The sequence below is a fragment of the Spodoptera frugiperda genome, chromosome 16, assembly GCF_023101765.2.
Source record: "Spodoptera frugiperda isolate SF20-4 chromosome 16, AGI-APGP_CSIRO_Sfru_2.0, whole genome shotgun sequence".
Taxonomy (NCBI): Eukaryota; Metazoa; Arthropoda; class Insecta; order Lepidoptera; family Noctuidae; genus Spodoptera; species Spodoptera frugiperda.
In genome coordinates this window covers 1718664-1744699 of record NC_064227.1, presented here as the reverse complement: position 1 = coordinate 1744699, position 26036 = coordinate 1718664, and the positions used below count along the sequence as shown (strand labels likewise).

At 40.2% G+C, this 26036-nt stretch overlaps 1 protein-coding gene across 18 annotated transcripts in view; it reads left to right on the top strand.

Annotated features, from left to right (window-relative positions):
• Positions 1-26036, top strand: part of LOC118280811 (inositol 1,4,5-trisphosphate receptor) — a 92639-nt gene that overhangs the window by 40859 nt on the left and 25744 nt on the right. For 15 of the 18 annotated variants that reach the window (XM_050699547.1, XM_050699549.1, XM_050699546.1 and 12 more), the window contains exons 9-36: positions 20-132; positions 811-951; positions 1438-1522; positions 2253-2413; positions 2852-3017; positions 3622-3765; positions 4358-4502; positions 5021-5177; positions 5600-5699; positions 6111-6289; positions 7128-7283; positions 8111-8308; positions 8794-8900; positions 9306-9329; positions 9652-9731; positions 10331-10465; positions 11379-11533; positions 14929-14976; positions 18948-19107; positions 19894-20035; positions 20898-21022; positions 21621-21752; positions 22307-22444; positions 23043-23246; positions 23771-23886; positions 24363-24498; positions 25067-25229; positions 25862-26013. In XM_050699547.1, the coding sequence (XP_050555504.1) occupies positions 20-132; positions 811-951; positions 1438-1522; positions 2253-2413; positions 2852-3017; positions 3622-3765; positions 4358-4502; positions 5021-5177; positions 5600-5699; positions 6111-6289; positions 7128-7283; positions 8111-8308; positions 8794-8900; positions 9306-9329; positions 9652-9731; positions 10331-10465; positions 11379-11533; positions 14929-14976; positions 18948-19107; positions 19894-20035; positions 20898-21022; positions 21621-21752; positions 22307-22444; positions 23043-23246; positions 23771-23886; positions 24363-24498; positions 25067-25229; positions 25862-26013 (3762 nt within the window). The remainder of the gene's footprint in view (positions 1-19; positions 133-810; positions 952-1437; positions 1523-2252; positions 2414-2851; positions 3018-3621; positions 3766-4357; positions 4503-5020; positions 5178-5599; positions 5700-6110; positions 6290-7127; positions 7284-8110; positions 8309-8793; positions 8901-9305; positions 9330-9651; positions 9732-10330; positions 10466-11378; positions 11534-14928; positions 14977-18947; positions 19108-19893; positions 20036-20897; positions 21023-21620; positions 21753-22306; positions 22445-23042; positions 23247-23770; positions 23887-24362; positions 24499-25066; positions 25230-25861; positions 26014-26036) is intronic. The other 3 variants (XM_050699548.1, XM_050699550.1, XM_050699551.1) reach the window with 3 other exon arrangements.

Here is a 26036-nt window from a genome sequence, read left to right as displayed (position 1 = left end):
TGCCCTCGCTGTCCCCCAGGTGGTACAACACGACCCGTGCCGAGGTGGTGCGGGCCACTGGAACTCCATCTTCAGGTTCAAACACCTCGCCACCGGACACTATCTAGCTGCTGAAGCCTGTAATAGACCCCCGTAAGTTGTTATATTAATTAATATTTAATTTTATAAAATATTTACTAGTGTTAGAGAGCCATCGGCTCTCGGCTCGACCGAAGGTATACCACGACATCACAAAACTCGGTCGTGGAACAACTCTTGTATGTTTACCAGAGACCCAATTTCCCACAACCCCTCAAACCACCAATCCCCCAATCCCCCAATCCCCTAAACCCCCGATCCCCAAAACCCCCTATCCCCCAATCCCCTAAATCCCCAATCCACAAATTATCAACCCTAAAAAAAACTGGCAACTCACCTAGTAATTATTATGTTATTCTGGATGTCCAATAAGGTAGCCTAGTCCTGTTGGTAAGAGTGAGAAGAGGCAAAGCCTTTGACACTTATAGGTTGTTGATGATGATCTTCTATGATATGAGCAAGGTTGTTGATGATGATCTTCTATGATTCCGCTACAATATAAAAATAAGTCAGGTTTTCATTCCTGACGCTATAACTCCAGAACGCACGAACCGATTTCCATGGTTTTACATTCGATGGAAAGGTCTCGGGCTCCGTGTGGTTCATAGCAAAGAAGAAGAGAAAAAATTTGAAAAAAGAAATGCGCTATTATGAAAAAAAATAAGAAAAAGTCGTTTGTGGCGAAACGAACTTCGCCGCGTTGGCTAGTAAATATTACGTTTACCGTTACAGTGACGCGCCCGTGGACCCCTGCGAGCCCGCGTACCAGCTGGTGTCGGTCCCGCATTCCTCCGAGATCGCCACGCTGTTCGAACTCGACCCCACCACCATGACACATTCCGACGCTCCGGTTCCACAGAGCAGCTATGTCAGGTAACGTCTGTCTTTGAAAAGTTTTACTCAGACAAAAATAAAATAAATTAATTCAATCAATCAAATCAATTCAATTTTCAGAATTGCTTCCACAATTTGTGAATAACAATGATCTTAGCCTATGTTAATAATAGATTAATAACAATAAAACAAAACAATGAAAATTTAGGCACTTGCTCTCGTGTAGACATGTTAAAGCGTCGATGAAATTGTCCACATCGGAGTCGTGAGGTATGGTGCTAAAAAACTGGCAGAATTGCCACGTTGATAGCAATCATTAACCTTCGACCAAGGTAGAAGCCAGCCTTTTGGCCACCTGAAGAATCAACCATACTTTTTATAATATCTTGAATTTGACTAGTTGTAAAATACCGGGTTTTGAAAACTCCAACCTGTAAATTAATAATATATTATGTATTATTAATTGGCAGGTTGGAGTTTGGGCCACGTTTTTGATACAAGGTGTCATGATTACATTTGTTGCAGGCTCCAACACCTTTGCACGCACACGTGGGTTCATTCTACGTCTATTCCCATCGACAAGGACGAGGAGAAGCCTGTCATGTCCAAGGTGAGACTCTAATAATATTATAAATGTGAAAGTTTGTGAGAATGTATGTTTGAAAGTATTTTAAGAAAAATCTACTGAAAGAATACAGAGATAAAACTATAGTTTGAAATAACAGATGGGGAGCTAGTGGCTTCGCCCGCGTTCCCAAAATTAGCCCTACTATAAACACAACAGTCTGCCATGCCAATCACATCACATCGTCGAAGTTAGAACAAGATGGCGAACGATAGACCGCGAGAAAGTAATTAATCAACGTCACGACCCTTAGCAATGAGGACAAACAACGCAAGGGGGACCTTCTACAACTTATATGAGACTGGTGAAACAGGCCCTAACTAAAGAAGATGCGTTGATACCTATATATGTATACTGGCGACCCGCTCCAGTTCGCATGGGTGTAATGGTGATATATTACGCATGTATTATACATATAAACCTTCCTATTGAATCACTCTATCTATTTAAAAAAAAAGCATCAAAATCCGTTGCGTAGTTTTAAAAATTTAAGCATACAAATGCCCGAATACTCCAACGTTACTCAATTTTAAGACGCTATCAAATGTAGTTCTGACACTATTAATTCTTTATAAAATGACAGAGATAGCACGATATTAAATTACAACCTAAAATTGAGTAGCGTTTGAGTATTCGGGCGAATGGGACATAGGGACAGAGAAAGCGACTTTATTTTATACTATGTAGTGATATATGTGGTTTATGAACATTCCAGGTGGGCTGCTCCCTCGTGAAAGAAGACAAGGAAGCGTTTGCATTAATATCGGTGTCGCCGAGCGAGGTGCGAGACCTCGACTTCGCTAACGACGCCTGTAAAGTGCTCTCGGCCTTGTCCACCAAGCTGCAGTACGGGAATATAGAACATAATGAGAGGAAGTAAGGACGGTTTTACTGTAATCTTTAATGTCATGATATAATGAGGCTGGTGATAGGCTATGAACATTAAAAATGTAGTCCGGTTGGATGATGAAAACATATTGACTGATTTTACGATAAACTAAATATATATAAACTATAAACGCTAAATAAGTATGTCAATAACGAAAATATATGATGGGCGCTAAGAGTGTGTCTTTGAAAAATATAGCTTTTTCAACTAAAAGCCACGGTTTATTCGCGTAAATTTGTGGAGAAAAGCTTCTACTAGTTTCGAGGTCACAGAGGGACTCTTAGTAACGAGTAGCGAGCGCAGACGACGGCGACGTCGTCGCCGTGAATTTTAGTTAATTTAGTTTGTCTCACGATGGTTATTAATGTACTATATCATTTTTTTTGACTTTCTTTCTATAATATACGAAAACAATTTGGTTGCAGAGCCCTGACTTGTCTGTTGCAAGACATAGTGTACTTCATAGCGGGCTTCGAGAACGAGCCCAACAAGTCGGAGGCGCTGGAACTGGTCGTGGACGACCCCAACAGGGACCGGCAGAAGCTACTCCGGGAACAGTACATACTCAGGCAGCTCTTTAAGATATTACAGGTAATTTTATACAGGACGTCTTGCAGAAACGTACATACTCAGGCAGCTCTTTAAGATATTACAGGTAATGTTATACAGGACATCTTGTAGAAACTACACTTGGGAGTGAAGATATGAAGCCTCTAGCGTTGTTTTGTTTTCATTTCTTGATAAATATTTTTTAAATACATATACACATATTTTATTTATTGGTAACGAATTTAAATGTCTTTAAAATAAGATATTTTGTTGTATTTTTTTATGTTATAGAAGGTTCTTTAAAAAAAACCTTTGCTCCCAAGTGTAGTTTAAGTGGGGTAGAACCATGCTAAATGGCACTAATGGGCCGGCTCGACTAGAATGTTGATACCACGGTCTCACAAAAACAGCTTGCTTGCGTTATCTTTCGTCCTGTGAGTAAGAATACCGGAGACCAAACTACCCAATCTCCCCAAGCCCCGAATCTCCAATCCTCTAATTTCTAACCCCCAAAAGACACATAAAAAACGAAAAACCCCCTGATAATACACTTTTAAGTCCTCTAAAGTTGCGGTTGATGAAATAATTTTCAGATTTTTTTTAATTAAGAATATTTAATTAGCCTTACTATGAATTACTATTCCAGGGTCCGTTCCAAGAGACGACTGATGGAGAAGCGTTCTTGAAGATCGAGGAGCTGTACGACCCTCGATACGCTGCCTATAAGTACATCTTCCGTCTTTGCTATCGAATCTTAAGACTTAGTCAACAAGACTATAGGAAGAATCAGGTGCGTAATATTATTGTTTTTACCTTACACATGGTACACTGTCTTGTTCATCGTTCGGTCATATCATCACGCCTTTTATCCCCGAAGGGGTAGGCACATTACAACAATACACTTAGTATAATTTTGTTTTACGTCGAACGAAAACGAAACGAGGTCGCGTTCAGCGCTTTAATTGGCCGGCACGAATGAATCCACCTATCAGAGGTTAGGTTAGTACTAAGGGTGTTACCACACCAATCGATCGATAGTCCACCGATGCCATCGACCGACGTAGATTGATTATATTTCATCGATAGTTTCCGGCTGGAAAACTATCGATCGACATCGACAAATCCATTCCACCTTCGACAGATTGTATCTGTCGGCTATCGATCAATTTGTGTAGTAGGAACTATCGATCGACATCGATTAATCCATCCTACCATCGATCGACGATCGCTCGATTGGTGTGGTAACAGCCTAAGGGTACAGAGCGCCGAACGCGCACTCGTTTCGATCTCGTTAAACGTAAAACAAACTCGTACTAAGTCCTCAGAACAGCCTATATGGTCTTGTATGTCTGTGGTCTAACGTATACATTATATATTTACAGGAATACATAGCAAAACACTTCGGCTTCATGCAGAAGCAGATCGGCTACGACATATTGGCGGAGGACACCATCACCGCCCTGCTTCACAACAACAGGAAGCTTTTGGAGAAGCACATCACGGCCTCCGAGATAGAGACCTTTGTTGGTCAGTCCTACTTCTTTCCTTTCACTTCTTCTACTACTTTCACTTCTTAGTCGTATCATCATCATCATCATCAGCCTATAAGTGCCCACTGCCAAGCAATGGCTATTTTCTATAAGAAGGTGTGAGCATTAGTCACTACATTTGCTCAAGGCAGATTCCCAATTTCAAACTTAGTTAGAATTTGTAAGTTTATTGTAGTTTATGTAGTTTGTTATTATATTTTATTAAACTTATAAAGCTTCCTCGCGATAGAACAAACTAGGAAGGAAAATCCTCCCCCAACACCACGACCCCCCACCCCATCCCCCGTTCCAACTTAAAAAATATTATTTTTATGATGCATCACTCATTCCGCATACAAATCCGCCTATCGTCATTTGTAGGTTGCATGCATTCGTCAAATGATTCGATGTGACTTGAAACTCACATTCAACTTCGTAAGCCGTGTACATCATTCAACTAAACTATGTATATACAATATATACTTACTATACTAACTAACTATGTGTGATGTGCAGGTTTGGTCCGCAAAAACATGAAAACGTGGCAGTCTCGGTTCCTCGACTACCTGAGCGACCTCTGCATTTCCAACAAGAAGGCTATTGCCGTGACGCAGGAACTCATTTGCAAGAGTGTCCTTTGTGCCAACAACTCGGATATACTCATCGAGACCAGGTACGTGTTGTAAGGCCACTATACATGTATAAATATAGGGTCGCGGGTTAAGCGCAGTGACATACCACGGCCCGGCTCGATGCAGGAGAAGGGACGGGGCACCACCCCGTCCTTTAATAAGTATGTGTGCTATGGATGGTTTCCCTACTATCGATACATGCTATACTCGAGCTGCGCATCTTCCTCACATATCTACATGGCTTAGTATCAGTGGAAAAGTTCACATAGTTTCACAGCTTAGCTATTACATCAATGGAAAAGTACCCTTGTACTCTTTCTCGTCTCATCTAATGCGGGATGATTCAATGCAAGAGTTATGCTTCTCCAAAAAAAAAAAAACTATCCGTGCGAAACAACCGGTTGGTTAGTCACTGCGCTACAATATGATATGTTAAATTAATTAATTATTTTATTATCCGCAGATTGGTTTCAACAAAATATGAAAAAAGCAATACATTAGATCCGGATGATAGCAGATACACGGTTGAAGAGGAAGTTATGCTATTGTGGAACAATAAAAAGGTAAGAAATGTCTATTATTATAGACGTGTTATAGTCGCACGCGTGACGTAATGTTCTGTCGATATCATATGGCAGCCATTAATATATTTTCGAAATATACCTTTAGCGAGCGGCTGGATGAAGTTCTAAGTTTATTAGTTCCACAACTAGCTATTTAAAAGGGGTTTTTGAAAGTTAATAAAAGAAAAAGTTAAGGTTATCCAAGATAAGTTCATCGCTCATTACATCTACCCGACACCAGACCAGCACCGCCTGAACTCATTGTCACCGGGTGGACGACGCGCGGTCACCGAGTGAACGTCTCGTTGTCAACGAGGGATCCACTCGTGGTCACTCTTGAGAGCGTTTTAAAATCGAGTGACGTTTGAGTATTTCAGCATTAGGCTATTATAGCTATATATCACGTTGCAGTGTTCCCGCTTCCTCTCGGAGTTGGCGGCGGAGGCCCGCGCCGAGCCCGGCGGGCAGTCGGCCGCCATCCTGGACTACTACCGCCACCAGCTCGACCTGTTCTCCAACATGTGCCTCAACAGACAGTACCTCGCACTCAACACTCTGTCCCCGCAGCTGCACATACATCTTATACTCAAGTAACTAGTTCTCTATTGTATAATACATCCTGGACTACTACCGCCACCAGCTCGACCTGTTCTCCAACATGTGCCTCAACAGACAGTACCTCGCACTCAACACTCTGTCCCCGCAGCTGCACATACATCTTATACTCAAGTAACTAGTTCTCTATTGTATAATACATCCTGGACTACTACCGCCACCAGCTCGACCTGTTCTCCAACATGTGCCTCAACAGACAGTACCTCGCACTCAACACTCTGTCCCCGCAGCTGCACATACATCTTATACTCAAGTAACTAGTTCTCTATTGTATAATACATCCTGGACTACTAGAACCAACAGCTTGTCCTACAAGAAGTAATTGTGTAATTGTTAACTAACACCGTTTATAAAACCGACCTCAATTTTCTGTTTTTTAAAGTCTGTTAATATACTAAAATCTGCTCCTAAACAACCACTTTGCTCACAACCGCAACAAAATCGGTTTAACCAATCGCGAGACAGTCTCGTACAAACATACGTCATACATACATATATATGTCGCAATCGGGAGTAAAATTGGAATACCCACTCGTCGCCTCACTTCTTTATTTTCTCAAATTTTTTAACAATTACTAATTTTTATAGCGTTACACTTATGAGACTAGGGTCTGTTAGAGGTTAAGTCTGTGTTGAGCTGCACTTTGGAACGAGCACCTAGCTTCACCGACCGACAGACTGACCGACAATTCAATTTGACGTTTCAGAAGTGCTTAATTAAGGATTCATTAAAATAAATACTTGGACTGTGTTTGAAGTCGGTTAAAGAAGTGCTTTATAGAATGTATGTTGCAAGTAAGTGTTACGTTCCAGATGCATGTCGAACGCGTCCCTGTCGTACGAGGTGCGCGCGTCGTTCTGCCGCCTCATGCTGCACCTGCACGCCGACAGGGACCCGCAGGAGCCCGTCACGCCCGTCAAGTATGCCAGGCTGTGGACCGAAGTCTGCGACCGCATACATATACACGAGTCAGTACATCCTACATAATCTATTATATAAAAATAAGTCGGGTTTTCCTTCCTGACGCTATAACTCCAGAACGCACGAACCGATTTCCACGGTTTTGCATTCGTTGGAAAGGTCTCGGGCTCCGTTAAATTTATAAAATTCAACTCCATGAGGTTTATAGCAAAGAAAATTCAGGAAAAAATTAAGAGAGAAGCAGGAAAACACTGAAAATCATTAGTGGCGAAACGGAGTTCGCCGGGTTTGCTAGTACACAAGTACATACAAACTCATGAAGCTAATATTCACAGGAGATGTCATAACTAGATTTCCCTTTAACATAGTGCGTGTCACTTTACAAGGAGCGCGGGACGTTACAACCTACGACGCTCTCTATATTCGATCTAGCGGTTTTATACTACAAACACGTTGCCAAATTGTCAACATTTTAATGTGCCACTTTCTGAGCGCTTATAACCTATCTACACCTTTTTGCTTACAATATCAATAGGCAGGGCCCATTTGTTTTGTCACAGTGCACAATCACATTATGACGTCTCCTCTTTGTTCTTGTATATACATTTTTTTAACGTTACGCCACTAATCCCCGAATGGGTGAGCAGAGGTGCACAGTATGGCACATAATGCCAATGTTCACCTACATTTCACAATTGGACTTACGACATAAGTCCCATGTAATAAGTGGTGAACCTATTGCCATATACCGAGCACATTTTCAGAATCCGTGCTACTACTGAGAAATATTCCGGTAGTCGCATTTGCAAGCACTCGACCAACAAGTCTATAAAACATGTATAATATTATATACGTTTTTAAATTATTATTTCAGCTATCAATGTGTAAAAGGCGGGCCCGATGCTAACCGGGAGAAGGTTAAAGAGCAGTTTGCTTCCACCATACGCTTCGTGGAAAACTATCTCTGTAACGTGGTCACCAAGACGTGGTACTTTAGTGATCACGATCAGAACAAGTTGACCTTCGAAGTCGTTAAACTTGCCAGGGAACTCATCTACTTCGGATTCTATAGGTAAGTCTTATTAAGGCCAAACAGTTTTTTTATGGAATAAGCCGGTAAACATGCAGACGGATTACCTGATGGTAAGCAATCGCCGCTGCCCATGGACACTTGGAACATCAGATGCGTTACATTACAAGTGAGTTGCCGGCCATTTGGGAGTTAGGAATTTAAGGGTTGTTGGGGAATCCGGGATAGGGAAGGAGGGAATTGGATCTCCGTTAAAACTATTTAAATACCTATTCTATGTTGAAAAAATAGCACCTTGTACATCCTTGACAATAAAAGTGTTGCTTATGTATGTTTCAATAATTCAAGTGAGATTTGAAACTCGAGAATCGAATTGGTGTTTTAAAGAATCGCACTGTTGATAAAATTTCAGTTGATCAGCTTAAATTAAAACTGGGTTTAAGCATATTCATGCCTGTTTCCCATGGGGGTAGGAAGAGACTGTAAATTAACTGTAGCTAGCTTTAAATATTATCTTTATTTTACAGTTTCAGTGACCTTCTGCGGTTAACTAAAACACTTCTGAGTATACTTGATTGCGTTACGGCTATGGATCTTCTCAACGAGACGAACGCGCTCTCGGGAGAAGTAGAATGTAAGTATAACTGGGAGTGTGGATTCAGATCACCTGATAGTAAGCAATCTACGCCGCCCATGGACACCTGGAACACTAGAGGAGTTATAAGTGTGTTGCCGGGATGAGGTATTTGAGCATTTTGGGGATTGCGAACGGGGATGGGGGGATTATGTCTCCGGTAACGTTACTCCTGCTATGTGTCATGTTGCCGTGGTAGAGTCACGCCGGCGTACTGTGAGGCCGTGGTATCACTCCACAGGACTCGGCACAGCGGGGCCGAAGCACGGCGAGAGAACACTTAGTTAATGATCGTTCATTTCTAAATTCTCCGGTGTGATATCGCTAAGGTTGCTTTTATACATTTTCTTATCTTTTCCTTTTATACGTAACATATTGTTCAAACGTAACTTGTGTTGCACGCAGCTCAGGAAAAGGAGATAAAGAAACGTAAGTTAGAACTAACAAACCTCTTAAAATTTACCTCTGAATGTCCTGTTGCCTGGTCTTTGCCAAAAGTATCTCTTGTCGGCTCATACAACACCCAGACAGTAGACAGTAGATCTTCGGTTAAAAGCAAGATAGTTGAAGATAGCTTGTACTTTTAGACTTTGGACTACTCATCATCATTCAGAATACATCCACTGCTGTACGTGCTGGACAAAAGTCTCGTTTTAAAAAGGGTTTTTGCACTAACTCGCTTGGCGGGAGTATCACCGATTGTTTTAAGGACACTGGCGGCCATTTTCTTAATGCTGTGTATTGATTGCAGCTGAAGGCGGTGTATTGCGCAGTATCGGCGATATGGGCGCTGTTATGACATCGATCACACTTGGCTCTGTCGCTAGAAATGTAAGTTGCATAAAAACAACAAGCTTTTTTAACAAAATTTTGTCATAATGTGCTCTAGATCTCATCACTTTATTATAGTAAGGTTTTCAGTTTTGTTATCTTACGCCTCACTTACGGACACGCGGCGCGTTACGTACTTATTTCCGTCACTACCGATTTCGAATAGAATAATTCTTGTATTGGATAGTCCGTTTATCGAGAATTCTATATATAGGCTATAAAACGATCAATACGAGCCGATCAGCGGTCTAATTGCGCTGGAATAACTATACTTATGTACATTTTTTTATGAAACAAGCCGGTAATCGAGCAGACGTATTACCTGATGGTATGCAATCGCCGCCGCCCATGGACACTTGAAACACCAGAGGCGTTACAAGTGCGTTGCCGGCTTTTTGGGAGTTAGGAATTTAAGGGTTGTTGTTCGGGAATCGGGGATGGGGAAGATTAGGAAGGGGGAATTGGGCCTCCGGTAATCTCACTCACACAACTAAACACAACGCAAGTGTTGTTTCACGTCGGTTTTCTGTGAGGCCGTGGTATCACTCCGGTTGAGCCGTACATTTTGACCGGTTTATTATTGAGTGTATTGTTCGTAGGCGAGTGGCAACACGTCTACCGCAGGCCCAAGCAGCAGTGGAGGGGGGCTGCAGCGCACGGCGTCCGCGCTGCTACTGGCGCGGGAGCATCCGCTCGTCATGGACACCAAGCTCAAGATCATCGAAATACTACAGGTAAATGATTTTATTGTAACTTTCGTCAGACATACTAAATTAATTATTATGTTATCGGCTTACTCACGTAATATTTTGACGAGGAACTCGACTAGTTTCAAGCCATTCTAGAGGCTCATATTCATGAGCAGCATTCCGCGACACACGACGCGGCGATTGTCACGCTGCTACTGACGACTCGAGTTTCGCGCCCATCGCGCCCTCTGCCTGGAATCGCGCGTACTATAATATAACGAAACTAGTCGAGTTCCTCGTCAAAACATTACGTGAGTAAGCCGATAACATAATAATTAAGGTGGGTAAATGATAAATGATATTTGTTTTGCAAATAGGTTACAATGTAACTCTTTTACACGTCAGTCTCTTAAATAACTAGGTGAGGTCGGCATTTCCTATCGGACTACTCTGAGAAGATATGCCGAAACAAACTCAGAGGTCTGAACTCCTTTAAAGTCCAGACAGAATCGGATGTCGGATGGGTGAAACTACTATCGTTTTTTTTTAAGTAGATCGGCGTTTAGTCGTTATCTAGTCTGTCCATAAGCGACCTATTCACTCGGACTTTGAAAACATACAACGCACACGCAATAAATAAATTACCTTTCAAGAATTTTAAACTTAGAAAAAAATGACAATTCTTTAACGGCTCGCACATGGAATCTCGAAGCGAAACGCTTCGTGCGAGTGACCACAGAAAATGGCATTATTTTTAGGGTACTTTTCCGCCAAAAAATTGATATGTAGCTATACTGCGAGGATGTAACAGCTAAGCTGTGAAAATATGTGACCATTTCCACTGATACTAAGCTATGTGTGAGTAAGAAAACATACATCTATCTCACGTGACTCAGGAGAAGAGTAGGAAGATAATGATTTGATGATCAGTCACTACATTTAAATTCTCTGTCTCCAGTTCATTCTAGATGTAAGATTGGACTATCGCATCAGCTGCCTCCTGTCCATCTTCAAGAAGGAGTTTGAGCAGGCCGGCGAAAGGTCTGCCGACACCCTCGGCAGGGCTGATGTGGAAGCTATTGGTCTTCAGGCTGAAGGCATATTTAGCTGTCGGTAAGTCCTAGGAAGTGAGAATGAGTAGCGGAAAGGTTTTTAGTGTCAAACAAGATTATTTGGTTAGGTATTTTACATTTAATTAATTTTATATTTTAGTTCCAAGCACGAACAATCAAGTGTTTTGTTTTTGTGGGGATAATTGTGAATATTTCATTATATAAAAGTTACAATTTTCACTTTTTGACGTCTGTTAATACTAAAACCTGCTCTAAAAGGGTATCTAACACTTTTCTGAAAACCGCATCAAACTAGGTTCTGCCAATCGTGCGATAGTCGTCAAACAGAGAATCTTCTTCTTTTTTGAAGTCGGTTAAAAACAATTCATTTTATGACTGGAGACTAGAAAAAGTACCCAATAAAGTAAAAAAAAATACAAATAATCTTGTTTGATTCCTAGGGATGTAAGAAATAGTACCTATTCATTTATTTCTAAATACAATTCTTGTATATTTAACTGTTGATTAATATTCTTCTACGTAGCTCTACTGTTTCCTTCTATTGTACAACTTTTTAATAAACAGAAGTAGAGGTTTTTATTCTTTGTATAATGTTTATAAAGTTGCGTCTACGCTAGGAGAGCGGACCACGAGCCGAACACAATAGGGATGATGTCGTATTTTGACGAACACAAAGAGATTTTACTGCCTCGTTGAGTGGTCGCAAGTTCGACTGCTGGACTAGGGCTCTCGGGTTCGATTCCCGGGTCGGCCAAAGTATTACTGGGCTTTTTTCAGTTTTTCGAATATTTCTCAGTAGTAGCACGGAGTCTGGAATTGTGCCCAGTACATGCCAATAGACTCACCCCTGATTACATGGGACTTATAACACAAATGGTGAAAAGTGGGTGCAGATTGTGTTGCGGCATTATGTGTCGTAATGTGCACCTCTGCCTACCCCTTCAGGGATAAAAGGCGTGACGTTGCAAGCAAGCAAAAACTATCTATTTCAAATCAACGAAGCCGATTGAGGGTCTCCGCTTTGTTTTCGCTCGTGCTTGGTTCGTCTAGCGTAGACCCGCCTTTAGGCTATGTATACACTGTTGAGTTTCGTAAACATTGTGTAAAACAAATCTACTTGGTATAAAATAATTAATGTTACTCTTTTCTGTATCTTTCAATTTCTTTTTGGTTGAGTTTAAATTAATTTTAACTGTTTTGTATATATAAATATATCTAGTGAAGTCCCTTATGTGTGAAAGAGCCATACGTCGGCACGAATGGGCCGGCTCAACCGGAGTAATAACATGGCCTCAGAAAACCGACGTGAAACTATGCTTGCGGTGTGTTTCATTGTGAGAGTGGCGTTACCGGAGGCCCAATAACCCCCTTCCCAATCCCCGATTCCCCAAAAACCCTTAAATTGCTAACTCCCGAAATGGCCGGTAACACGCTTGTAACGCCTCTAGAGTTTCAAGTGCCCATGGGCGGCGGCGATTGCTTACCATTCTGTTTTGTCATTAAGTTATCCGTCTGCTCGTTTACTGGCTTATACCATACAAAACGGTTGATCATGGTGCTGACGATTATAAATGGGGTTGTATAATCCAAATAAGCAATGTTACTTTTATATCACAAACAAAATAATTAAATAAATTAATTCAAACTCAACTAAAAACAGTATAAGAAGCACTTATATTACTTCGAAAGTAGTTTATCTTTGTTATATATAATTGGTATCACTATTAATTAGTGACTAACGCATGCGGACTGGTGGCGGGTCGATTACATTAATGGTCATTGCATATAGACTACATAATGTACTTAGCGCCTGTTTCATTATGTTGATGATATTAGTATATACTCGATAAACTTATGTGGTAGATAGTTCATACAAAATACTTATTATTTATCTGTATCGAGTTTGTTTTACGTTTAAATTAATCGAAACAAGAACGCGTTCGGTGCTCTGAACCCTTATAACGAGTTTGCTTTACGTTGAACGGAAACGAAATGAGAGCGCGTGTGGCGCTCTGATTGGCGGGCGCGAATGAACCAACCATTTAGGGTGCCGAACGCGCTTTCGTTTCGATTTCGTAAAACGTAAAGCAAACTCATACTAAGGGTACTTGACTTGTTTGATTGACTTGTTGGTTGCGCGACTTTGCCAATGCTCATGAATATGAGTCCCGGTGTAACTTGAAACTAGTCGAGTTATTCTCTAATACTTCACATCAGTAAACCGTGTACATATTTCAATAAATTGTAAATAACCACCAGTATGTTTATTAAAACCAACTCAAACACTACTATTTCTAATTCTCTACACAAAATTTTAATCAGAAATTAATAACAATATAAACAATGGCTATTTATATTGCACCTTACACAATTTTCTTGAATTTGCTAACTTGTTATTAACTATCTATTGACTGTCAAAGTAACAACTCTACATACAACACTGTTGAAAAATGTAATTCATTATGTTATTTTTATGAACACACCATTCAACATACGCAATCACAGACACATACACACGCATACAACATATACACAAATCTATATGTGAAGACCATATAAATAAAACTTCTAATTAAACAATGTATCTTTAATAATACTGGAGATAAATATTTTATCATAATTATGATCTTAAAAAGAATATCAAGAATAGGGATGATGACGGGGTATGAAAATTAAAAATCTATTTAGTCCGTCAAAAAATATTAGACACGTATTTTTTTATTTTGTCGTCTAAGAAAACAATACTTAAAGTCCCCGTCACGAGAAGCTATAAATTTTGTAAACAAGTGTTCAGGAGTTCACAACGTAAAAGTAAAAAGTGATAACGAAACAATAACAAAATTAACAATATCAACCAGATCCGCGATATATGCAAAGCAATGAAACAAACTCGTAAGCATTCGAAACTCGAATGACTGTTTATTTCAAAATGGCGTCCCGATAGTTTACAATCCCTTCGACCGACGCGTTCCGGTACCAAGAAACACAAACGATAGCGCTTTGCGTCGTTAAAATATAATTCGACTAAATTAAATAGGTTGTTACTTTCATATAACCCGTCTATATTTCATGTCGATTGAATATGTTCAAGTTATTATTATCTCGCAGTATAAAATGTTTACTTAGTAAAAGATGTTTGTTTACATAATTTATAGCTTCTCGTGACGGTTACTTTATGTAGGTAAAACGCAACAAACTTTTTCAACGTATAAAACGTACCTAGAAGTGAAATCAAGTGACATTTCAAATCGGTATATCTTCGAAAGCACTTGTTTACGTAAGAAAATAAAAAATACGTATCTAATATTTTAAAATAATCCACAAGACGGACATTACAATAAAAACTAGTCATCTACCCTATTCTGTCTAATTTTGGGAATATAAGTCCTAGGTTTCGGGATAATAAAACTGGTACTAATTTAATATGTTTTTCAGAGCGATACAAACTGTGCCTGACTGCTGTCTGCCCAAAAATGTAGATTTGTTAGTAAGATGAAAGTATTTGCATGAAATGATTCGCATGTGGATGGTTGACTAATCAGCTTTGCTCATCTATTTGGTCTTTTATTCCTTAATTGTGGAACAGTCAAATTTTTCATGACCGCCAGTATATGGCAATGGGCTTACCACCTCTTACATGGGACTTACAACATATGTAATTGTGAAATGTGGGTGTACATTGTACAGTGGCAATCCGTGCCGTGATGTGCACCTCTGCCTACCCCTTCGGGAATAAAAGGCGTGATGTTGCCTACTCTTCACGTGGGTGGCAAGCCTAAGTGACTACACAATTAACTGAAAGTACAAGTAGTACTGATAAACATGAGTCTTTTAAACTGTCACCAGTGGATATTATAGCAACCGGCCACCGGCTGATATCCACAATGATGAGGTGGTAACATATTTTTGTAAGAAAATTTGATTATTTCATGTTCATGTGCTGCTGCGCAGGGGCACAATTCTCAAATTGGGCAGTATTTTCAAAAGGAGATGGACAAAAATGTTTAGGACCTGTGCCCCAGAATGTACAGAGATGAAGTATATGTCGTTCAATAGGGCATATCTTCAATAATTAAGAATCGTAAGTTACATATAGCTATGCAGTCGTGGAATAAAGTTATAAAGAATTGAAACTCTTGATTTTTTCAATCAGTTTTCATCATGATTTTTACAATGTTGTGTGATAGCTGTCTGAATACTATATTATTACCTATTATTATATTTATTATAATTAGTGGAGCACTCGCAAGGGGCTACGACACCATAAAATAATAATACGAATACAGCAAACACAATATAAACAACGAGTACTTCGAGTGCATAAAATGTCATGTCAGTTTTGACGTTTGACGGATTCATTGAGTGTTGTTAGTAATAATTAATTCAAGTAAAACCTTTATGTAAATAAATGATTAAAATATGATATTGTCTGTGTACTTTCAGTTTTGATCTATAAAATCATTAAAAGAAGGTTTGTTTGATGGATTACTTATCGTCAAAAATATATTTAAATAAATATTTTGTAATAAATATAAGTTATATTTTCCTTTAAGCATTGATATTATTAAATGGCAACATTAAATATACTTTTTAAAGTGAAATTGAACGGATAAAATCGCTTAAAATTCTTTTATTTTTGTACTTTATTCAGAGACTGCTATGAAATATTATTAGATATTATCAATTCTTTATTTATTTTAATTTAATTAATTGTAATACTTTTAATTATGTACAGCTTGGGGCAAAATTTGTCCATCTCCTTTATCAGTAATAGCACGGCTTCCTCTGGTGTAGCGAGTGTCAACGAACGGCGCTGATCGCTTACCATCAGGTGATCCGTCTGCTCGTTCGCTCCTGAGAAGAATTGTGCCTATTGACTCACCGCCCATTTTATTAAATGACAGTGGCAAAAAGTGGTTGTTTATAGTTAACTGCATTATAGTTAACTGTATAAAAGGTATGGAGGGATAAGTAGAGATGTTCTGCTTACTATTACAAGGATTAAATCGTTCTATTAAGCAAATGTTTAAAGGACAAAAAGACCAAACTATGAGCTCTAGAAATAACCCTGCATGTCAAGCTGTGCTTGTACTAACGAAATACTTAACATATATTGCGACTAACTCCTAAAACCTATTTGTCTTAGCGTATATCTAAAGGCGGAAACATACTTACGTGTCGTGATGCGCCAGTAGCATAACGCATTCATACGTTTATTATGGTTAGACAATCGTTAGAACTTGAGACGGGATATTTACCATGTTTATTTATGTCTATGAGTTTCCGATATTTCGGCACTGCTGCAAGCGCCATGATCGCGGATGAACTGTTCCTGCATGATACGTAAACGTGATAAATAAACATAGTAAATATCCCGTCTCAAGTTCTAATGATAGTGTTAGTGACCATGTCAGTTTAAAAACTTATGTTATGGTTAGAGATTAGAGACATAGTGTGGTGTCGTGTGCTGTTAAATGTCTGAAACTGATATGCTTGTGGCGTATGTGTGTCATGACGCGTGTATTTTTCCACCTTAAACCTTAGAGTTACCCTTAGTGTAGTATTATGTATACTGGAGATATATAGCATATATGTATATAGCAATATACTGAGCCTTATTATGCCTAAGGCAAACCTGACAAGTTCCTAGGGTGTCAGGTTATGGAGGGGCGCCACGAGCGCGTGCCCAACTGACAAAGAGAGGGGGTGGCTTCAAAAAAATTAGGGGCCAATGAGATGCCGCCTTTGGACATATATACAAGATGTTCTAAAATTATCTGCCATAGCTTTAATGAGAGGTAGTGTATGTTAGGAGATACCAATAGTGAAACCTCGTACTCCGGACCAGTTAATTAAATTTGAGAACATAAAGAAGTTAAATAAACATTGACTCTACTCTGCATAAAGTGGTCCACAAAAACGCACGAAGCGACCGAGACAGTGAAATAGACAGCTCTTTCATAAGAACTTATAAGTATATTTCTTTTGTATGAAACATAAAATTACTCATAATTATTTACTCATTTTTATTTACTATTGTAATCTTCAAACACAACACTACCTCCCATTAAAACCGTGGCAGATACTTTTAAAGCTCCTTATATGTATATTGCCCGCGCACTTGCCTGTTGCTCGCCTACTATTGTGTTAGTGATGTGAAAAAGTATGCGCAAGAGTTGATTCCAAAAGAATTATCCGTTTATATGTTTGACAAAGAAAATTATGACTAACCATTTATTTTCAAAATTGTGATATTTTTTGTAATGTTTTGTTACTAAAATGTATTTTTGTTTACGTTTGTCAATTATTTATTATTATTATGTTATTATGTGAAGATTTATTTTATTTTGTGATTTTATTGTATTTTCCTATTTTGCTTTCTTTTTTATTTTATTTTCTTTTTCTTTTACCTGCGGGAAATGCCGAATGAAACTCCTTAGAAAGCTTGTAAGAATAGTGTATAATATTGCAAAAAATGTATCTTATTTCAAACGGTTATAATTAATGTAACTTCATGTATGTAGAAATACGATTGCTGGCAATATCTGATTAATTGAGACCCGTTTTCACCAAAAGGCCATTATCATCAACCACCCTTAAATCATCTATTAAGAATTTCTTAGTGTCAGTGAGCACCTAAATAACCTCTGACTTTTAGATGTCCTTATTCATCATCATATCAGTCATAAGACGTCCACTACTGATCATAGGCCTCCCCCAATGACTTCCAGATAGGCCGGTTGGAAGCGACCTGCGTCCAGCGGCTCCCTGCGTCCTTAATCAGGTCGTCTATCCACCTTGTAAGTGGACGTCTTACGCTGCGCTTGCCGGTACGCGGTCTCCACTCGAGAACCTTTCTGCCCCAGCGGCCGTCGGTTCTCCGCGCTATGTGCCCTGCCCACTGCCACTTCAGCTTGCTAATCCGCTGGGCTATGTCGGCGACTTTTGTTCGTTTGCGGATCTCCTCATTTTTTATTCGATCTCGCAAAGAAACTCCGAGTATAGCCCTTTCCATAACTGAGCGACCTTTAGCTTCCTTATAATGGCGCATCCACACATACCGCTGGCTTATGCCACCGGGTTTTAGACCGCCTCGCTGCTGAATACAGGCCGCGGGTGAATATAAGAATATTTTTGCCGGCAACCAAAAGCCGCGCGTGCCGTAGGTAAAAGATGCAAATGCCGGCGGGCATGTGTGGATGCGCCATAAGGCCCACAGTAAGAGACCATATTTCTTATTGGTTGGTGAAAACTAAAATATAGTTAAATGTCAGTATTTAGGGATTTCTTAAAATTTTCAAGATGTTGGTAAAAACGGGCATAAACTTATTTACAGGAATTATAATCTAAAGCTAAATATTATACACTATAAACTTACATGCACACCAACACCTATGCTTTGATATACACACCATAATCTTAGTACCATTCTACCCACTACACTCGCTGTGCAGGGATGGTCTTGACCTCGATGAATGCGGCGGGCGCATGGTGCTGCGCGTGCTGCTGCAGCTGTGCTCGCAGGGCGCGTCCGCGGCCCTCGTGTCCGGGGCCCTGGCGCTCCTGTTTAGGCACTTCAGTCAGAGGCAGGAAGTACTCGCTGCGTTTAAGCAGGTAAACTTTTTACTATACGGTAGATGACTAATTTTTATTTTAATGTCCGTCTTGTAGATTATTTTAAAATATTAGACACGTATTTTTTATTTTCTTACGGAAACAAATACTTTCGAAGATATATCGATTTGAAATATCGCGTGACGTCACTTTAGAGTACGTCTTATTCTGAAAAGTGACGCAGTCAGCTCCCTCTCCTACACTTTGATTCGTTTTATCTAAGTATTGTTATCTTATATGACAAAATAAAAAAAATACGTGTCTAGTATTTTTTCATTACCTAACTGACGGACTAATTAGATTTTTAGTTTTCATACCCCGTCATCATTCCTATTTTGGCCTTGCATATAGTCATGCCCAACTCAATGGGGTAGGCAAAGGCAATAGAACGCCAAATGACATGATTTTGGCGAACCCTTTTCGCAATGTACACCTACTTTTTACCAATTGCTTTATAAGTCCCATGTAACAGGGGGTGAGCCTGTTGCTAAATACAGGACACAATTCCAGACTCCGTGCTACTGTTGAGAAATTATCGAAATACCGAAAAAAAACCGAAAATACTTTGCCCGACACGGAATTCGAACCCGCTTCCTAGCTTTATGGCATCATCTACATCCGTGAACCTCTTCATGCATGCTGGTCGGTTTAGGGTGCTTCGTACGTATAGGGTGCCTTCTACCGACAACCCTAAGCAAGATTGGTCGATAAACCGCTTTTGTAAATCTCGTACGACTGCGTATATACATTAATATTTAAAATAAACCTTACTACCTTTTGTTTTAGGTCCAACTTCTGGTGTCTGATGCGGACGTGGAGTCCTACAAGCAGATAAAAGCGGACCTGGACCTTCTGAGACAGAGTGTGGAAAAGTCAGAGCTTTGGGTGTTCAATAAGGGACGTGCGGTCCTTATTGACGAACATATCAGTAAGTAGTGACATTTACTTCGCATTAAATACATATCAGGCAGCACCCTTTTTTAAGGGGGAAATTATCCAATGACTTCTCCTGCCTTGGGTGAGGCGGGAGGGAGTGTCAGACTCTTACTGACTAAAAACCACCCCCTTCCTTTTCCTGCATTGAGCCGGAGCCCCGGTAACCTCTTACATTTTCCGCAGCTCCGGAAACAGCCAGTACCGTTAGTATGAGTTTACTTTTCGTTGAACGAAAACTAAACGAAAGCCTATTCGTCGCTCTGATTGGCCGATGCGAATGTACCAACCAATTAGAGCGCCGTACGTGTTCTCGTTTCGTTTTTGTTCAACGTAAAGCGACCGCGTACTAAGGGTACAGTTTCTAGTGAGTGACATTGTTGAGGGAGTTGTCTTAAGTTTTGGGTCAATCAATATCAGAAACATGGTTCTAGCTTCCAGTTAGTAGGGCTTCAACGACCACAATGACATCCGAGTGCACACTCCACAAGTTGAGTCTCCTTCTCCTCCTCCTTCTTCTTCTTCTTCTCCTTCGCGTTCGCCTTTCTCGTCCTCTCTCTCTCTCTCTCTCTCTCTTTCTCTTTTCACTCTCTCTCTCTCTCTCTCTCTCTCTCTCTCTCTCTCTCTTTCTCTGTCGCTCTCTCTCTCTCTCTCTCTCTCTCTCTCCCCCCCCAAACTTCCTTTTTCCTCCCTCTCGAGTTAATAGTTGTTTATGGGTAGGCGTGCTCCATCGTAGGCCGTATCATCGCTTACGGATAGGTAGTGGACAAACGTCGACCCATTTTAATATTTATTGTTTGTTTGTTCTCCATTTTGTTAATTTATTTATGGTTTGTTTGTTTGTTTGTTTCCACCAGGTGTAACAGGCACGGTTGTAGGCCCGGGCGGCGCGGTACTAGAACGAAACGTGTCGCTCGAGAATGTTCTAGATACTTCTAGAACGGCCAAACACGACCACAACGAATACAAGAAAGTTAAAGAGGTAACTCGCCATTTACTTATTATGTTAGCAAACATGTCTAAAATAATCACTATACAATGTGATAGGGGTGGGACTTCTAACCCGTTAAGGCTGAGTACTACATCTAATTTTATTGACAAAAGTCGGGGGTCGAAGGGGTCGAATCCCACCCCTATCACATTGTATATAACTATACCTTGAATTTTTATTCGTCATTGATCAAATTGAAAAGATGTCTCGTTCTTTAGTCGAATAGTGGATCAGAGTATAAGTTTGCTTTCCGTTTAACGAGATCGAGACGAAAACGTTTTCGGCGCTCTGATTGGTTGCTTCAATTGAGCCGGTCAATCAGAGCGTTGACGAGCCATGACTGTACGGTTGGCGTGGTGACTGGGCAATTGGCTGCCACGCAACGTGTAGCGTGTTCTATTTCCACCCGGAGCAACTCTTTGTGATGTCTACAAATTATTGTTTTTGGGTCTGGGTGTCATGTGCATGTGAAATTGTATGTTTGTAAACGCTCTCACAACGCAGGAGAAAATTCTATTGTAACTTAAAAAAAGCAAACTTGTACTAACCCTTTTGGTGTATATTGTGTACAAAGCAAACATTTCCTTAGATCCTCCAGCGCATGATCCGATACTGCACGCACGGGAACAGCGGCGGCGGGGACAGCGGCCGCCCGCGCAGGCACGAGCAACGCCTGCTCAGGAACATCGCCGTGCACAACATCGTGCTCGACTTGCTGCAGGTAACTACACTGTGGATCTTACCACACCCCACTTGTGGCTATAATTATTTTATCACACTTATGGTCAAATACTCAAACGTCTCTCAATTTTAAGACGCTCTCAAGAATAGTTCTGTCCCTACAAATTCTTTGTAAATGACAGAGATAGCACGATATTTAAGTACAACTTAAAATTGAGTAGCATTTCAATATTCAATGAATGTGAAAGTTTGTTTGTTTGGATGTTTGTCCTTCAATCAAGCTGAAACTACTGAACGGATTTTGATGAAGTTTAGTATACTGATAGGATATGAACTGACTTAGGTGATAGGACTACTTTTTATCTCACGGAAACGGACGGGCGAAGCTGCCGCTAGAACTAAGCATAAACCACTTGTTAAAGTACAAACCTCCATTTTTTTTAAATAAATTATTTTTTTTCTGAAAACCACATCAAAATTGGTTTAACCAAACGCGAGATAATTGCGCACAAACAAGCATTCACACATACAGATCAAACAGGACCTCCTTTTTTTAAGAATTCTTCAATTTATTTTCTACCTTCTGCCACGCAGGTGCCTCACGACGAAGACGACATGGCGATGGATGAGCTCCTGGCACTGGCCCACGAGTTCCTCCAGCACTTCTGTCACGGCAACCAGCAGAACCAGGCGATACTTCACAAGCACCTGGACCTGTTCCTCAATGCCGGAGTTAGTATTGTATTATTATTATTTAATTTTTATTTTATTTATTTATTTTTATAATATACAGTATGGAGATCACTCATATGATTTAAATGAAATTATGAGTAGTACTCGTCCTCAGAAGCATAGAAATATTTCAACGAAAACTGTATATATCTGTGATAAAAAATATCCTTTCATATTAAATAAATCAAGTATTCAATTCTGTGTGAACAGTTCCATGTACGATCACATAAGAGCTGTAATGTTGTAGGTTGTCTAGAAATGTTACGGACATGTAGCACGGCGGTAACAATGCTGTATTTGTAAAGAGTGTTCAAATTAACTCAAAGAGAAAAATGCACTTTTTGGCTTAACTACACGGCCTATTTCGCTCACTTTTCCTATATTGTCCGCCAGATGATAAACAAATATGTGGTTTAAATTAAGTCATAAGAGGTTTCTTCTATCAAAATGTTTTAGTAAGTAAGTAGTATTGCCTCCGCAACACCGAAAGGTTGACAAGAAGGAATGCCCTGTGGCATTATGTTCGCTTTTGTACCATTATTTTCCAGTAAGTTTAAATAAATAAATAAATAATTAAAAATATTTCTTTTGTCCACAGATCCGTGAAGCACAGACCGTGTGTTCAATCTTCAAGGACAACGCGGCGCTGTGCGGGCACGAGGGCAACGAGAAGGTGGTGGCCCACTTCGTGCACTGCATCGAGTCCCGCGGCCGCCGGCCCGAGTACCTGCACTTCCTGCAGACCATCGTGCACGCAGACACGCACTACATACGGAGGAGCCAGGATCTGGTTATGCAGGAGGTCCGCTCGACATTCACACTTCTTACTTAACACTTTAAGCGCCACGGGGTCACCGGTGACGACGTTAGCGGAGGATTTCCCTTCAACAGTTTTCTTTTCAATGACTTAATATGAGTATTTTAGTTTGTGTCTAACCGCCTCAGAACACCGTGTAACCGTACTCAGAGTCATTGAATAGTTACTCAACCCAGTCCTTAGCAATTGCTTTCGATACACAATCGTTACTAAAGAATAGTTTAGGTAATTATTGAATGTCTTTAAGTACGGCTGTATGTTTGTTACTCAATCATGTCAAAGTGGCTGAACGGATCGGCATGAAATTTGGAACAACATAGTATTGTGGTTAAAATGTCCCGAAGGGTGTCGTGTGTGTGTGATATAAGGACACGTGATCGACACAGGCGGTTAAAGTGCTAAAACATACAACAATACATACATAACCTCACGCCTATCTCCCATTGGGGTAGGCAGAGACATTGGAACGCCAATTGCCACAACAATAAGGGGATATTAATTTGTTACAGATGGTAAACGCCGGCGAAGACGTGTTAGTGTTTTACAATGACAAAGTATCGTTCAACAACTTCATACAGATGATGCGGCAATTCCGGAAAACTAATGAAATGCCGGAAGCGCTCAGGTAATACCCAATAACTCGATAAAATTTAATTTCAAACATAATTTAAGGTTTGATAGAGAATCAGGGATTGGGATGATTGGGAAAGGACCCCCTTTCAATTGTGCCTCCGTTAACCTCACTCACAACGAAATACAACGCATGCGTAGTTCACGTTCACGTCGGTTTTCGGTGAGGCCGTGGTATCACTCCGGTCGAGCTGGTCCATACGTGCCGAAGCTTGTCGTTATAAAAATCTGTCTAATTAATAAGTGGTGCCAGATTCTGAGTTAGATTCTTGGGTAAATCTTACGATTTCTCTATTAAAAATTCAAATGTAATGCGACTCTTAAAGATACTTTAAAAGCATTTTAATCATTTTGTTAATTATTTAAAATTAACACTGCTGTAGTTTTTGTTTGCATTGTCAATTATACATTAATAAAAAAAATATTGTTTACATATTGTTTGAATATTCATAATTTTCATATTGTTTCTAGGTATCACATACAATTAGTAAAATTGCTGACATGCTGTACGATGGGCAAAAATGTGTACACAGAGATAAAATGTCACTCCCTCCTGCCACTGGACGATATAGTATCCATGATCACGCATCCTGACTGCATACCCGAGGTAAGCTGTAGTACTTTGTTCATATTCTAAAACTTAACTTAAAAAAACAGGCTTTGATAGCGAACGAATCGCAGACAATAAGTCATAAACGTGTTAAAGTGCAAACTTCCATATTTTAAGTCGGGTAAATATACCTAAAACCTTCTCCTAAAAGTACGCGTCCACAGGCTCGCATCGTACGCATTGCACGCAACGGATTTTAGTTTGTCTTGTATAGAAACTCATACAACTGCGTCCACTGATCCACATCATACGAACCGCTCATTGGCAATGCCTACATGCGATGCGTACCGATCATGTCATACGGAATGCGTACGATGCGTGCGATGCGTACGTTGCAGGCCTGTAGACGCTTACCTTTAAAAACCTACTTCGCACGCGAACTAATCGCAGACAATACGTTAAACACGTGTCAAAGTGCGAACGTGGCAAAGTGGGAACCATTTTTTTTTAACTCGGCTAAATATTATACCTAAACCGCAATATATGAAATTGAATCAGCCAAACGCGAGATAATTGCACACAAACATACAAACATACATACATGACCGATTTATTTGGATTCCAGGTAAAAGAAGCATACGTAGGCTTCCTGAACCACTGCTACATAGACACGGAGGTGGAGATGAAGGAGATCTACTCCAGCAACTACATGTGGGACCTGTTCGAGCGGTCCTTCCTACACGATATGCAGGCGATCCTGCAGGCAGACACCGCTCAAACTACCACACGTACGTATGAACCATGGCACAATGTACCCTTAGACGAGTTTCCTTTACATTTAACGAGAGCACATACGGCGCTCTGATTAGTTAGAGTATTTTCAGTAGAGACAGAGGGTCTAGTACGAGTTGCTTTTACGTTTAACGAGATCGAAACTTGAGAGTGGGACCTTTGGCGCTCTGATTGGTTGATAAAAGCGCCGGCCAATTAGAGCATCAGTGCTCTACATTCGCGCTCTCGTTTCGTTTTCGTTCAACGTAAAGCAGAACTCGTACTAAAGGTACAGAATACTTGAATGGGATAAGCCAGCAAACGGCTCCTAGCCTAAGCTACTCACTAAACCATTCAAAATAAATGTAGTTTCCTTTAACGTCTAGAAATTTGCAGCTACACGCTAAAGCTATAGTCATGACCATTCATCATTCGACGGTTGTGTTCAACAGTCTTCCACATCATCGATCTTTAAAACATCGTCTTTATACCACAGTTAATTATGGTCTCGTTTAGTATGGGATTTTTCCGTGTCATTCAACAGATCAGCTTATACTAGTTATGTACACCCTAATGTGTAGTACATAGTATACTGAGGGTGCAAGTTCTTCTTTTATCGATATAATAATAAGTAGATGGTACGTTTCAGCTGGTCCATCGTCCGAGGTCCCGAGCACGTCCCGGCGGCCGCCGCAGGTGGGCAGCCAGAAGGCGTGGGTCAACTACGTCACCGATGTGCTCATGCACACTATATGCACCTTCTTCAATTCTCCGTTTAGTGACCAAAGTACTACAGTGCAGGTGAGGCTTGCTATACTATTTTT